Here is a 16,989-nt window from a genome sequence, read left to right as displayed (position 1 = left end):
CTTAAGATATGGCCCCTCATCCTGAGCTGCCTTATGGCTGAAATAGAAAGATCACAAGTTGTCAGTAAGTGATCTAGTCTAGTAAGTGATCTAGTAAGTGATCTAGTCTAGTAAGTGATCTAGTAGATCTAGTCTGCAGCTGAAAATCAATCATCCACAACATGGCAGCATGATTCATATTTGGGTTTGGCCCTGCTATGTCACCCGATTAATCCTGAGTGTTCATTAGCGTTCGCTTTTCTCTTAGCCTATTTAGTTAGGCCTGTTTGTTAAACGAAACTGTAACATTAGCACGACTTTGGTCTTTTATACACATTCATTATCTTAAATCTTCAAAGGGTTTGTTAACCCACAATAGGTGCTATAATCAGCCAGTCTCTTCATTTTGATATGGATGGCATTGTCGGCCTGGGCTGGTATCAGTGCGGCTGCTAGATGAACTGCTGGCTGGGCTTTCTGTGTGGGAACACCTACAAAACGTTACTTCCGGTATCGTTGTGTCAGTAGTAGTACGAAGGATAGGACGGCGGGGAAAAAACCCTCACATATCTCAATGGGCTGACTCACCAGCTGCACCAGTGCTGCAGCTCTGCTGCTCTACATTACAGGATTGGGGATTCAAGAGCGGGTACATAGACGTCTGTTCAGATGTGCGTTTATATACTGCGGGGGTTGAATCCCCGATCCTGCTAATTATGCTGAATGGGCAGAACGGGAGGATTTCCCCCATGCTGACCATATGACTAGACACCGCCTGCATGTATCTGCCCAGATGGCCTTTTTTTATCGAACATGTGCATTAGAATGTGCATTAGAATGTCACCTTTTTACCCCATGCCCCCCCCAGGGGTATTTTCATAGGGATCTTGAGCCCAAAATGTAAATTCAATCGTTTCTGAACCTGCAGCGCACTCTTTAAACCTGTTTCTCCCACTGAGCTGTCTCCAGTCACACACTTCACAGGAGCAGAAGACTTGCCACTGTCTCACTTACAAGGAATGACAGAAATGCAGCCTCCCATGTCTGCCCCTCGTCGTCGTCGTCACTGGCCTTTCTGTTTACCTCTCATCCAGCTTCCTCGTGTTGTTGACCAAGTGCCAGAGAGATGGCAGCCATTTTGTGCTGAGTCATCACTCCAGCGGGCATCTCTGTTGTCTGGAAATGTGTCATAAACGCCTCAAAACCCCTCATTACACACGGAGAAGAGACCGTTCCTTCGGCTGCTTTGAGGTGCAACAAACCTCTGGCATGTCATCCAGTGTGAAGGGTTTCTGTGGGTCAGAATAGTGCGATTCCAGCAGAGTAATGCAAACATGCATGTAAGATATTAACTCCAATCAAGGCAACGGTGTATTGCAAAGATACTGCTATTGCTCGTTAACATAATGGGCTTGTGCCAACAACTGAAGTACACATGCCTGTGCTTCCTGAGCTGGCTGTGAATGACACGGAGAGACGCGAGGAGAGAGCTGTTGAACAAGAATGTTTAGCGCGTCCTTGTTAGAGACAAGGAAGGTGGAGGGCTTTTCACTTTAGTCTTTACATGTATTTAGATTTCCCTGCTGTGCGAGCGAGGTCAAGAGGATGACATATATATATAGATATCTATATCTATAGATATAGATATAGATATAGATATAGATACTCTGCCATGGCTGTAAACTACTCTGCTATGACTGTAGCCTACTCTGCTCTGACTGTAGCCTACTCTGCTCTGACTGTATCCTACTCTGCTCTGACTGTAGCCTACTCTGCTGCTCTGACTGTAGCCTACTCTGCTCTGACTGTAGCCTACTCTGCTATGTGATGATATTTTAGGCATGCTGACATAGCTCAGCTGTATGTCAAAGGGTGTCACTGGCCCCCATGTGGCAGACACTGGCCTTACAGCACATGCAGGGAAAGCACCCTGTGAAATGGATTCGTTCTCCTATTTGAATCAGCCTGTGAAAGTTGAAGTAGTCTGTGAAAGACTGTGACATGATTCATGCTCTAGTCCAGTGATTCCCAACCAGGGGTACGTGTACCCCTAGGGGTACTTGAGCAGCTTGCAGGGGGTACTTGGAAAGATTGGGATTACAATGTATTTCCAAAATGATAAAAACTAGCGACTTTTTCCCAATTGAAAACTGTCAAAATTGTATTAAAGAGGAGTCATTCAAATTATTTTCATTTAATGAGATGTGTTAGAGAGGCCTACTGAAAGTTTAATATAAGTTTAATATAACAACTTTAGGAGAATTATGGACACACATGAGTGAGGGGGTACTATCGGCATGGTAAAACGCTCAAGGGGTAGGCTACATAACACAAAAATGGTTGGGAACCACTGCTCTAGTCTACATAGACCGTCTACTGCTGCCTGCTTTACTGTGCTTACTATGTGTTTTTGGAGCAGTTCAGCCATTCACTGAGAAGCACAACCAATGTCACTTCTTGAATCGCTGACTTTTTGGATGTAAAAATACAACTTTGAAGCGTAATGCTGGCTTCCCTCGGGATGGTTGAGTCAGAATCAGAAATCAAACAGGCAGACCATGAGACAGACTCTAAAATAAATAAATCAAAACTCTTCCATAATGTCCTTACATCGTCTGACTGTATGTAAATGAAGGATGTGACCTGATGGCACAGATATTATGTGGCCTACAGTTGCAGGGACCGCATTGGGTTTAGGGTTGTAACTATTTATAGCCATGCACACGTGCTTCACTTGGCTCTACAAATAAGTGTCTCAGAGACTTGATGGTATCCATGCTCCATGCTACACTGCTCCATGCTACACTGCTACATGCTACATGCCGCATGCTACACTGCTACATGCTACACTGCTACATGCTACATGCCCCATGCTACACTGCTCCATGCTACATGTATCCATGCTCCATGCTACACTGCTACATGCTACACTGCTCCATGCTACATGCCCCATGCTACACTGCTCCATGCAACACTGCTCCATGCTACACTGCTACATGCTACACTGCTCCATGCTACATGTATCCATGCTACATGCTCCATGCTACACTGCTACATGCTACACTGCTCCATGCTACATATATCCATGCTACACTGCTCCATGCTACATGTATCCATGCTCCATGCTACTCTGCTCCATGCTACATGTATCCATGCTACATGCTACACTGCTCCATGCTCCATGCTACACTGCTCCATGCTCCATGCTACACTGCTCCATGCTACATGTATCCATGCTACATGCACCATGCTACACTGCTACATGCTACACTGCTCCATGCTACATGTATCCATGCTCCATGCTACAGGCTACACTGCTCCATGCTACATGTATCCATGCTACACTGCTCCATGCTACATGTATCCATGCTCCATGCTACATGCTACACTGCTCCATGCTACATGTATCCATGCTACATTCTACACTGCTCCATGCTACATGTATCCATGCTACACTGCTCCATGCTACATGCTACACTGCTCCATGCTACATGCTACACTGCTCCATGCTACATGTATCCATGCTACATGCTACACTGCTCCATGCTACATGTATCCATGCTACATGCTACACTGCTCCATGCTACATGTATCCATGCTCCATGCTACATGCTACACTGCTCCATGCTACATGTATCCATGCTCCATGCTACACTGTGCTTGATCCAGTGTGTACATTTCCTAGATTGACACATTACTGGGGAAGCTACTGTGGGAAAAGGCAGTGCACTCAACTATAATACAGCACTGCAGCCCTTAATTACTACCTTATCTACTGCTTATCAAAGTGTTTCATGGAGTCATTTGTTGCTCTTGGCAGTGCTCCAGGTTAGATTGATTGATTGATTGATTTATTAAAGTGTCATGCACTCATCGTGCCCAACCCAAACGGGTTTCCAAGAAAATCAGTCTTTCCCCTAGAAAATTTTTCAGGCCTGGAGGGATTTCGAAATGTACCCCAACCGCAGCGGTGGGGACCCTCGCTGGCGACGCTAAACTTTTAGCTAACCTGTTCGCATCTATGTTCGCAGTGGCATCCCAAGTATCCTCATACTATTATGGGATGCGATGCGAACAGTTGTATTATGAGATGTGCGTTTCCCAGGCAATGACACACGTTGACACGTTTTGGAACAGCTCCGCACGCTGGCATGATTTGATTCTACAGGCCTGGCGGGGGAAACACTGCAATAAATTGTGTGAATCATAACATAATAACATAAATGGGGTCATAAATAATATCAGTCATGCCAAAGCAGGTGTTTGTTTGGCCTTTGACAGCTGATGCAGAACACACTGAGTCCAGAGAGAGCGTTTTCTGCCTTTTTGTTAGAGTTGATTTCCGTGTCAACGCGCCGTGCACTGGACAAACTATCTACTGGAGAGTCACAGAGATTTTGGGGCCAATCCTCTTGGTAGATATTGGGTCTGTGGAGTCCTTGAAGAACATCAAGTGAAACTGGCAAGAGAATGCTGCTAGTCAGGCGTTGGATGCGATCCTTCAAACGTCAACTCTTTGAGTTGAAAGGTCAAAAGTGGCTTCAAACACATTTGAAGCCATTTCTAAGCAATCTGCCTGGACCTTTTGGTAGATATTCACTTTGTCTAAACAATCTAACGGCATAGAAAAAACACCACTCCCGTTTGGAGTTGAAGTGTTGGCCGTCACCATCTTGATTTTTTGTCAGCAGAGTGGGAGGGAACGGGTTGAGTCCTTCCACACCTCACGTGAGCCACAGCTCTGCCTGCTATTGGTCCGTGATCGGCAAGCTGCACGATCACTGGACAGGCGATCTGTCAATCACCCCCTTTTCTATCATATATTTTACTTATAAAAACGTATATACTTATATAAAAAATGACCCCCCCGACTGGAAAGATGTTTAAGCCTGTTACAAAGTCATGGGGGGAATGCCTACTGCCCCCGACCCCCAAGTGGCCATTCGAGGAACTACAGCTTTTCACTTCACTTCCGCGTCATCATCACTGACGCCTAGCGTTTGCCCACTGCTTTTATATCACTAATGGGGAAAGATCTTGGTCTTAAATACATTTCCAGTAACAGGTAGACACTACAAACTCATGCGTTTCTTAGCTGAAGGATCAGTCATAATGTCATAATGTTATGTCAGGACAAGAGACTGGTAAGAGGATCATGGATCAGAAGTTAAATGGTGTGGAAGTCCAGGCGCTATATCACAGCATTTATTGGATGTTAAGTGTGACTGCTAAAGCTGTGCAGCAGCAGAGGGATCAGCTGATGATGGCTATATTTGATCTGGCATCATTTTTTATTGTCAGGGAAGGAGGGATGTTGGGTTCACAGTGATGTCATACTGTCATAATGTCATAAAGTGTCACAATGTTATGACAGTTCCTGAGCGGAGGCACGTTTGCATGCAATGTTATGACTGCTGTTGTTATGGTTGCGCTCAGCTGAGGCACGTGGGCGTCTGTACTTCATTCATTTACTGTTGGAATGAGGGAAGAATTCAGGTGTAAATGATTGTTAATCCTTGCTAAGTCCTCAAGAGGGCACCACACTATTAAACTCCCATCCTTAGTTGTTGGGAAGTACAATACAGAAATGTACTGTGCTGTACTGTAGTGTACTGTAGTGGTGTCCCAATGGTTAGAGAAGCGAGCTTAGGTCGTCGGTTCAATCCCCGGCACGGGCAGGATAAATCTGGGTGGGGAAAGTGAAAAGGCAGCGCTTGCCCCTCCGTCATTACCACCACTGAGGTGCCCTTGAGCAAGGCCATTAACCCCAACTGCTCCAGTGGAGCTGCTCAGTGGCCAGCAGATCAGACTGTGGCTGTACTGGTCATCTTCCAGGTATGAATGTGTGTGTGAATGTGAACAGGGCACTCCTGAAAGAGAGAGAGAGCATTGCTGTCAGTGAGACTCCCCCTGTATAAATAAAGGTAAAAAAGAAACTACATTTTCAGTGTATATTCAAATGTGGTTGGCTGCTTTGTTTATTTACACTGCTAGCTAGAGCTGGGTATTGGCAAGGACCTCACGATACGATACGTATCACGATACATGGGTCACGATACGATTGTGTCACAATACATTGCGATACAATACATATTGCGATATATTGCAATACGCTACATAATTTACTGAGAATTTTAAAATAGAGCTAAAATCATAGTAAAAATAGTGTAATAATATGTACATCACTTTATATTGATAACTGAGTGGACAAATTTAGTCAAAACTACCGAGTGTTGAGTGTGTTACTGAACGCACTGAAATAAAAAGTATTCTTATTGTGTCACTGAACACACGGATGTGCAAAAAATCGATATGGCGATATATCACGATATTTTTCTGAAATATCGATACAGTATTGCGGAAAAAAGTATTGCGATATACTGACGTATCGATTTTATTGCAGAGCCCTACTGCTAGCACTAATGCACTTTCTGATGAAGTGTTTTTCACACGACCTTCTACTGGCCGAGGTCGACCTGAGACTATGAACCTTGAATGATGTCAGAAGCTCAGCGTGTGCAGCAGCAGCTCTGCAGGGTGATGATGGGGTCTGAGTCAGTTCAGCTTGTCCCTTTGCGTTGAGCTGGAGGCTTTCCTGGAACACTTCCCCAGCCAATCTATATTAATGCATTTCTCAGGGGGAGAGAGGCTTATGTATTATGCAGTAAAGAGCCTCAGATGTGGGCTTTAGAAACCAAAATGGCAGCCTGCTGCGGGGCGGGGCCCGGTGCTGCCTTCATAGCTGCGTGAGTCAGCTGGGGGAGATGACGACGACGACGACGACAGTGTCACAGGGACAGATGACACAGCAGCACTGCTGGGAAAGATCTGCCACTGCCACACTGCAGCGCACGGAGGGATATGAACACAGACTATGTTCTTTATCCCTTTATGATTCTTCCGCTGCTTGTTTCAGTCCAAGTCGGCCGTTGCATATCAAGTTACAGCCCCCCCACCCCCACCCCCGGTCGCTGTCCCGGTCGTTGTCTCCCCCCCCCCCCCCTCTGCTGATCTGGGGAGAGTTGTAGACTAGGACATGCTTCCTCCGATACATGTGCAGTCTCCAGCCGCTTCTTTTCACCTGACAGTGAGGAGTTTCACCGGCATGATGTAGTGCAGTAATACTTAACTTGCGGCCTGCGGGCCACATGCGCCCCACGGGCGGGTTGAAATTGCAAAAACCTTTTTCTTTCTTTCTTTTTTTACAGTGCACCTGAACGCAACATGCAAGATACCCGCTGAATAAGTGTCCAAATGTTCATGTCATTCTGGCCAATACGCCACTTCTGTTATAGCATTTCAGTCTGGAATATGGAATATCTTTCAATAATCTATGATTTAGCTGCTAAATTGTCAAATACTGCCGTCTGCTCGCTTAGCCTGGGTAAACCCAGCCCCCAGTGACCTGCTCTCATGCTTACCCTACTCACTAGTGACTGAGAACTCTGAGAGCAGGTCATGTGGGGGCTGGGTTTACCCAGGCTACTGCTCGCTACCCAGGCACTTATGTATGTACTTAACCTAACTAACTTAACCTAACTAACTATCCGGTGTGCGCAACATTGTCAGACTAAACTCCGGCTGACACCCCAAAAACCTACAATCCGCTACAGAAGAATGTATATTGTTTGTTTATTAACTGACCCCTGGCCTTCTATCATTTCACGAAAGTGGCCCCCGGGGGCAAAGCAAGTTGAGTATCCCTGATGTAGTGCATGGGAGGATCACGCTATTCCCCCAGTTCCCCTCCTCCAAGACCGGCCAGAGGAGGCACTACTGCAACAACGGGGACTCAGTCATCATACCCCACCGGCTTCCAACCCACAGGCGCCGCAAACACGGCCAGTAGTGTCCGAACCTCTGACCAAGCCGGACGTACTGCTGCTGCCGGGAATTGAACCCGGATCTCCGCGTTTTCCTGATGTCCTGATCTTGATCTGGAATGGTGGCATCATGCAAAAAACAATTCCCAGTCCAATCCAGAACCCAGTTTTCAATTCTCTGCAGCTTTTACACATGAACTATTTTTAGATGAACTAAATGTAGGAATCCGTAGAGAGAGTGACAAAGCCCGTGACCGTGAGGCGTATCCATTATGCTGGAAATGTCTGTGTTCCACCTTTTATAATAATGACCTGCATTAGCATTAGCATTAGCATTAGCCCTTTCTATATGACAACCTTTACGCCCGTCTGTAATAAATAAATGATCAAGTAAATGATAAAGTCTATAAATGCATATTGCTGAATTCACAGTGATAAAGTCTGTCTTTTTTACACCCATTTCTGCGCCACTGAAGTTTCACATCGTAGGGCAAGAACCCTTTAGTTTTTACACCTGTATATTACTTTCACTTTTACACCTGTCTTATGTAACGGATGCAGTAATACAGTGTCAGTGTGAAAGTAAGCTGGACAAATCTTCAGAGTCTTGGATGAAGAACTTGCACGAAAAGATTGCTAGGCTTAAGTGGCATTTTTCATGTTGTATCACGAAGGCTGGTGATTGTTACGATAAGTCGAGTATTTGGTATTTGCCTGTGTGTTTTTGTGGCGATGTGAGCGTTCAGCGTCGTGGTGATTCTTGGCAGCTGCTCAAATAGAGATGATTATTATCTCAACACTTAAGAGCATTGAGGTCTATGGGTGAAGCTGTTTGTATTGCTCAAGAAGAGACTCTATGTTGGAGAAGATGTTTCGGCGATGGAGTGTCTGGTTTTGTCATCATCACACATTCTTCAGCGCCTAACTTGCGGTCGCCTAAACAAACGGGCCCATGTCCTGCCTGATTAAGTTTGAATCATCCTGACAAACATGTTAACAAGGAGCTGGGCTTCTTCTCCCGACAAACCACCTTCTCTCTTGTGGCTGTGTGAACGCGGCCGCTACATAAACACCGAGCGAGCGGCGTCAGCGTGGAGCTCCGAGTACTGAGCGGCCATGGAAAACCTGACAGGACTCGTCCTGGATGCTTGATGAGAGAGGGAGTTGCTGCTACTCTAGAGGTGGGCAGGCACAAGGCAGACAAGGCTGGCAAGAAGAGCGTCTAGTTGCTGCTGCTGCTGCTGCTTCCTCACTAACTGCAGCAGCTTAGCAAGATGACATCTGTGTATCTGGACCATGAGGACTCCCTCGCCCAGCAGCTCACCAACATGTCATCATCTGTGTATCTGGACCATGAGGACTCCCTCTCCCAGCTCGTGGACGGCCCTCAGGAGCTAGTGAGGAGGACGTGCCACCTGCTGAAGAGCGAGAGGGCGTACAGAGCTCACCTGGTGACTCTCATGTGCTGCATGGGTCAGTATCTGTGCTTCTTGCCATTTCCAGCTCAGATTGGTCGCCTCTGTGCTAATTATTTACTCAGACTAGGCACTCTCAAAAATGCCCTTCTTAGGTCATCCCATGTTGATGATTACAAACGAAAGGAGGCTATCTGTGTCATTTGTGTTGTGCTTCTAAAGTCCAGGAGAATACTGATTGTCGTTGTCCATTGTGTTGCTGCTGTTGTGATCAGCAGTGGGCTAAACGTGACCCAGTAAGCAGTGGTATCGATTGTGCTCGTTTCTAATGTGAGGGTGTCATGAGAGTGACATAGGGTCACAATGAGGGAGACATAGGGTGACCATGAGGGTGACATAGGGTGACCATGAGAGTGACATAGGGTGACCATGAGGGAGACATAGGGTGACCATGAGGGTGACATAGGGTGACCATGAGGGTGACATAGGGTGACCATGAGGGTGACATAGGGTGACCATGAGGGTGACATAGGGTGACCATGAGGGTGACATAGGGTGACCATGAGGGTGACCATGAGGGAGACATAGGGTGACCATGAGGGTGACATAGGGTGACCATGAGGGTGACATAGGGTGACCATGAGAGTGACATAGGGTGACCATGAGGGTGACCATGAGGGAGACATAGGGTGACCATGAGGGTGACATAGGGTGACCATGAGGGAGACATAGGGTGACCTATCAGGCAGATCTTCAGGCAGTGACATGATGAGGAGAGGAGGAGGAGACGGAGAACCAGCTTGAAGAAACAGGAAAACAAAAATCAGAAATGCACGTTGTTTAAAATGCTGATCATAAAGCGCAGTTTTACCCCCGGCTCTGGCTGCTGGGAAGCGGGCGGTCCAGTCCGGTTGCCATGGATACGAGAAACAAAAAACAACGTGGTCAACACTATCCGGCAACAGAGCGATGCCAACTCTGAGAGATGGGAAATGACATCCCTCCTTTCATTCAGTGGGAACGGAGCGTTTAGACGCGTTCTTTCTTTTCCATGACTGTCACGGAAACGATAAATCCAAAAATAATGAAATATTTTGCGGGTGTTAGGGAGCAGCAGTTATACATCGCTGAATAGGAAGTACTGTAAGAAAGGTTATGTGCATTAAAAAATCTACCCTGTGATCTACACTCTTTAGAAGGGCTTTATAAGGGCTTTATGAGGATTAAGTAAGTCTTTACCTAAAGTCTTTACCTGAAGTCTTTACCTGAGACTGCTCTAGCCCTTGTATTTCCTGATTCTTGTGAGGCACTTCCTAGGCGGGAACATGAGTGTAAATTTATCACTCTGCGTTTAAGTCTGTTCTCGGTTATCATTCAACATAATAGTCTAATTAATAGGTGCGAGCAGTGCTGAAAAGAAATAAAATTGCTCTGATGACAGCTTTCTTCAAACGAGATCTTGTTTTGCCCAAACGCCTCTATGGTGACGATGCCTGCCTCCATCATGTGAAAGAACGCCACCACAAATCTGTGTTTCTCTCTGTCCTGCAGATGAAAGAGACAGAGTGCAGAAGAAGACCTTCACCAAATGGATAAATCAGCATCTAATGAAGGTAAGAACTAATCCATGATGTTTGATGTTTGGTAGTGTTTGTCTGTCTGTTATCATATGGAATTTAAGAACTTGAAATAATTGTATTTTTCTCAGGATGTCCCATGTGTATAATGGTAACTAACTGCACTGTATTTATATAAAACACAGAGGAACGCCTAAGGCAATAAGACTGTGACATAGATTGATTTCTGGCCTTAAATACTTTTCTTCCAATTTTCTTCTAAAATAAACAATCTGCTGGAGCGGTGTTGGCAGTGAAAACAATTACCAGCCATCCATGTTGGGTCCTAACATGCAGGCAATCTCACATTATTATTATTATAGATCGTTAAGAGAACTCATTCAACACGAGTCGCACGGCTGCACTGAAGCAGTAACGGGTTGTCTTTTGTTGACTCAGGAATTTCACATCACTTACTGTAACTGTAGTGTTTCAACTGTCCGTGGAATTAGGGGAACAACTTGGTGGCTCAACAAGTATCTACATGTTTCACCTCGTCTCACACGAATAATCTGCAAATGATATGTAGCCTAAATTAAAGGCCCATTCAGCAACTTTTCCAAGTTTTGCTATTGGGGAAACTGCGCCCTCTGCGCGCAATAGTATCGATATCGCCGTTCAAAGTCAACAAAACACAGCGGCAGAAAGCTCTATGTACATGTTGTGACATCGGGTACTCTCACCACGTGATGGAATAATAATCCGTAGTTACGTGAAACGTCATTTTCGTAGCAAATCCGCACCGAGTTACTTCCTTGTTTTCATGAAGACAGCGCTTCCGCTGTACAGCGCATGCGCACATCTTGCCTCCGGGACGCAGGCACACAACTGCTTAGTCCCAGGAGAGGCCTTTAGAGGGCGGTGTGTGACCAATAGAGGCGACATTCTCCCTGTTACAAGTCACTCTACCATCCTCAATGACTAAAAAGCTGTTATATTAAGGGGAAAAAGTCACTGATTGGGGCTTTAAATCCTTTACAGTATTTCCATCAGTGGTATATTAATATTAATCAATATGTTACCAATGAAAACACATTGCTTTCTGTTATGAAAACAATGCAACAATCCTGTGATCTAATCATTTTCATGTGAATCAATCTTAGACCCCCTTTACACTTGGTATTAACATGCGTATTAACACATTCAGTGCCAGCGACGCCATATGGCGTCATTAGAAATTTACCGTACAGTGCCAGCGACGCCAAATGGCGTCATAACTCGATTTTTTTTTTTTGACGGGGGGGTGTCGATCTATGCCTCTTACATCGCCTCTTACAATATTCAGAGGTATTGAATGTGTCTAACCTATTTTACAGAACCCTTAGGTGGCGACAGCGCTCTCCAGATGAGAGAACGTGGAGTGAAACACACAGAAGAAGTCATTGGGGGGAAGGAAATCGCATCGCATCCGTCCGTATGCAGCGGCTTCATTGAAGCAACGTTTAGCTGTGCCCCTGCAGCAGCCAATCTGCTATCACAATTGAGTACCTCGGTGTCCGCTGCAACAGCCTCCGTGTCCGCTGCAACACATGATCAGCCGTGGATTTGTTATTATTCTCAACTCGAAGCATGGGAGCTGGTACACGCGGCTGTAAAAAAGCAGGATCTAGCAGACTTTTTCAGTGCTGAGCACAGGCAGAGAAAACGAGAAAACAGCAGAGCAGAGAGATACTCCTCCCACAACGGGGGGGGGGGGGGGGGAGGAGGAGGGGGGGAGGTGGGCACGCAGAGCCAAGTACACAACACAGACCCAGACAGCAGGACAGGGTTGGCAAACGCAAGCCAGAATATCCGATGCCCACCAGCAGCAAAAGATCAGCAAGAAGCTGCAACCAGCAGCGCATGCAGGCGCCAGCGCTGCTGGTTTCAGCTAAAAATATTATTCTTCCAAACAAAATTCCCTTGCCTTCACTGTTTTATTGAAGGAAATTATTTTTGAGGTGTGACTACATCAGAAAATTAGCTTCAGAGTCAGTGATGTGCTTGAAATGTTTAATTTCACAAAAGGCTCATTATCTCAGCTCGTAGAAAAAAAGCTCTTTTTTTCGTTCAATCAAGCTATCTTCTCCGGCTCATAACTAAAGAACGGAAAATGGGATCAATAAACTTTTTTTTGCAGGTGATAGAAGAGAGTCTCATCGTTATTTGTGCGTGTTCAGTGTTTACATAGTAATTATTAAAGAAATTATATGACTGTTTTAAAATGCATTGCGGCCTATGTGGCACAGCAAGCAACCTTTTGCCCAAGGGCCGTGGCACTGAAAGTGTTAACATGCGTGATTGACTGATCAGATTGTAATTGGGTATTTAACCGCATAAAGATGAAGGTGTAAATGCACCCAAGACACATTGAGAACAGATTGTAATCTGATGGCCCCAACTGGATCTCTGGAGATGGTCCAGGACGGGGACGCATTTCTCCACATTAGCAGCAAAAGGACAACAGCACATTTTTGGGAGTTTGGCCTATAGGACGAATCAGCGTGACGTCACTTGCCACCCAGAAATGCCGGAACCCCCTCGGGCAGTTAATAGTATGAGTTGTGCCAGACAAACGTTAATATCTCAAAAACTATACATGACATCGCTTATATTTTGACATTCTGAGTGAGCGCAGAAGTAGCTCAAGAGTTTGATGTATAATATTATGCATGTCGTGTTAAAGTTGTGTGAACTGTCGCAGTTTTTAAAATGTAAACAGAGTTAACTGGCTAGAGTCAGACACTCACGCCTCGCGCCACTTGGGCTCCATAGGGTTCCATTGCCGTTGCCACCCAGTGACGCGGTTTGTTCACCAAAATGCTGCTCGGCTGATCCCTCGTATTGTGACCTTACCCAGTATCTGACAAGGGGACTGGTATCAGAGTCATCTCTGTTCCTCTGCTAGATGGCAGCATACACTTATTGTTATTGTCTATTTTACCAGTCCTCTAAACAGCTCACAATGTTGCGATGATGTTTTAATTGGACCATTATAGCATTCATGATAATTTACTTTTAAAGTTTCAACATGCTGTTATTTATGTTTTTTAGTTTAATTTCTGAGAAGCTGGACAGCCAAAGTTGAGAATTTCAAATGAACGAGTAGCACAGCCTCTTTGTGGTTGTGTCTGGGGCAGCAGGCCTGGTCCTCTCTGACACGGTGCTGTGCTGCGTCAGAGTGGGGGATCTGTTTGGCTGACCCACTAACATGAGGGTGTGGCTCTATTTTGGCTCCACAGCTGTGCCCGCTAACTGAGAGGCCTGTGTGAAAGCAGGTCACTAGGCGGCACGCCGATTCACAGGCACGGTAGTAGTCAGGACAGGAAGGAGAGGAGAGGAGAGCAGAGAGGAGGAGAGAGGAGAGAGGAGGGAGAGAGGAGAGAGAGGAGAGGAGGGGGGGGAGAAGAAGAGAGATGAGGAGAGAAGAGGAGAGGAGAGGAGGGGAGAGAGGAGGAGGAGAGGAGGGGAGAGAGGAGGGGGGAGAGGAGAGGAGGAGTGGGGAGAGAGGAAGAGAGGAGGGGGGAGAGGAGGGGAGGGGAGAGAGGAGAGGAGAGGAGGAGAGGAGAGGAGGGGAGGGGAGAGGAGGGGAGAGGAGAGGAGAGGAGAGGAGAGGAGAGGAGAGGAGAGGAGAGGAGAGGAGAGGAGGGCCTGCTGGAAGGAGAAAGTCTTGGAGTGGACTTGTTAAATGCTGAGTGGGCCATAGAGAGAAGGTGTCTCAACCATCTGCTCAGAGTGATTTATGCTCCATTCTGTCTCTTGTAGAGAGGAGAGGAGTGTGTCAAACAACACACACACAAAGCTGCATTTCTATCTCTGTTTCTAATGCAGCAGTGTGTTCAATAAACACACACACACACACACACACACACACACACACACACACACACACACACACACACACACACACACTCACTCACTCACTCACTCACTCACACACACACTTCACATTCTTATTATAGGATTAGTTATTTGAGGATCTCTTTCATATCCAAGCAAAATGGGTATTATAACTGAAATATCGATCAAAACGGGACCTTGTATATCGGGATATCGAATCAGGAAATCATGGTCATACCCACCACTAGATGGCAGCTCTCAGGTGTTTTGACAGTTGTTTGAGCAGGTATTCACAGGTCATCTTAAATGACATGAGGAAGAAACATCAAACACTATAACTGATATAGTGATAGTGAGACTAAAAGAAGGTTGGGCAACTTGTATACAGGAAATATGAGGAGTCAATCTGTTGATTGGAGCTACAAACTATGATTATAATATAGTAAGTCATAATAATAAGTCATTTTATTTATTATTTATATGCAGTATGTCAGGAAATGTCTCATTAGATTTCAAAACATCATTTTTGATGACATGTAGTACCACTGTATTCGTTATGATTGTCACTAAATAGTTGTGTAATAACAATGTGATTTCTGCAGATGTCTTACATTTTGCTTTCTTGCCCGTGTCCACAGGTACGGAAGCATATCAATGACCTGTATGAAGACTTACGAGATGGACATAACTTGATCTCACTGCTGGAGGTCTTGTCTGGAGACACATTGGTGAGTTTTAACCTGATACTTTTTTACTCCTACTTAACCTTCATGGTCACTTTCCCTTTAAGGGAAAATACATTATACAAATACAGTAGTATACATGATGATTCACTACCCTCTCCCCACCTATAACTACACCTGTTAGCAGAGCAGCATCTTGGCATTTCAACGTCTGTAATATGTTAATGGTGTGCACGTTTCCAAACTGATCAAGCCTATTACAGCTTTGATTTCCTTTTCCATCCTATTGAATTTAAGTGTTTGTGTTTGGCGTGCTGCTAGATTATGCAATATTTACCATACTGTTGTTATTGCCATTACAATCATCCAGTCAGGAATGAAGCAGTCGTGCCAAGTTGCGTTCGTCTCACTAATGTGGTGACAGACTTGAATATTGTGATTATACGGTGGGTACCCACAAGAGGTTATTGTCTATTTTTTCACCCTCCGAAAAAAAATAACTCAGCAGGATGGTATTAGCTAGATTCTTGGCTCCATTTGAGTCTGCAAGTAGCTCTGTAGCAACCCAAAATGAGCCCTGACAATAGTTAACTTGCTAAGCAACTTATTTAACTCACTAACTGGGACTACCTTTGAAATAAGTAACAGAAAGTGTAATTCATTAATTTATTCAAACTAGTAGCCTGAAATCTATCATATGAATACAGAGCAAGATACATACATATATGTATATATTCATATATTTACAAGCAAAACGAATGAGGTTGCTGTTTGTGAAATTCAGATATGTGCTGTCCTGTTGTTTGAACTGCTGACCCTCAAAGGACAAACATGACTACATTTGCCACATAGCATGATGCCCTACAAACACCCCTCAAACAGCTATTAACCCATTGGTACCTGATGCAGCATTTGTGTGTGTATCCCTTTAAGACCGCGAACCGCGTCACGCGGTTCGCGGTCTTAAAGGGATACACACACAAATGAGGGATATACACGCAAATGCTGCATCAGGTATCAATGTGTTAAACACAAGAATGTGGCAATAAAGAAATAGGCACAGACAAATAATGCTCATGTAAATTGTGCTATAGAGACAGTCCGCATGTCTGGGAACGCCCATACAGGCTCTAGGAACGCCCACAATAGACACTGGGTTAGCCTGGGGGCGGGGTCAGGGTGGGGTAAATTCTCCCGTTCTATCCATTCAGCAAAGTTAGAATTTAGCTGATAGCCCAGCCCAGGCAGACACGATCGGGGATTTAACCACCGCAGTAAACGCACATCTGAGCAGACGTCTTGTGTTCTGCTCTAGAACCCCCAAACATGTAGACTCAGCCCTCAGTCTTAATCCGTTTCACTACTGTAAGACTGAGAATATTACTATTTAAATATTTTCATAACGTTAGGTGGCGCTGTTGGAAGCCTTGCATCGGAGAACCAATCATGAGTGTTGTGGGCGTGCCTGCTTTCTGGGGGCAGTGACGCTCATGCAGAACCGGTGTCTCGCAAAACATCGCCGCGTTTGCAGAGAAACATATTAATCACTTAGAAACAAACATAACCTATTAACAGGACGTGTTTCATCCGGCCCCGGCGGCTAGAGGTCTTTCCCCCAGCGATAAGCCCGACTCCCGAGGCTACGTTACAGAGC

The 16,989-nt window shown here is 45.4% G+C and overlaps 1 protein-coding gene across 1 annotated transcript in view; it reads left to right on the top strand.

Moving 5' to 3' along the window:
- The window catches only part of dst (dystonin), a gene marked incomplete at its 5' end in the record, with an annotated part of 175,313 nt that overhangs the window by 17,960 nt on the left and 140,364 nt on the right, over nucleotides 1–16,989 (top strand). Inside the window, 2 exons of the mRNA XM_083658481.1 lie at nucleotides 10,769–10,830; nucleotides 15,291–15,380. Of these exons, the coding sequence (XP_083514607.1) occupies nucleotides 10,769–10,830; nucleotides 15,291–15,380 (152 nt within the window). The remainder of the gene's footprint in view (nucleotides 1–10,768; nucleotides 10,831–15,290; nucleotides 15,381–16,989) is intronic.

Source organism: Poromitra crassiceps, assembly GCF_964638095.1.
Source record: "Poromitra crassiceps genome assembly, chromosome: 22".
NCBI classification, from domain to species: domain Eukaryota; kingdom Metazoa; phylum Chordata; class Actinopteri; order Beryciformes; family Melamphaidae; genus Poromitra; species Poromitra crassiceps.
The sequence above is the reverse complement of the archived record's forward strand: the minus strand, read 5'-3'. Positions and strand labels throughout refer to the sequence as shown.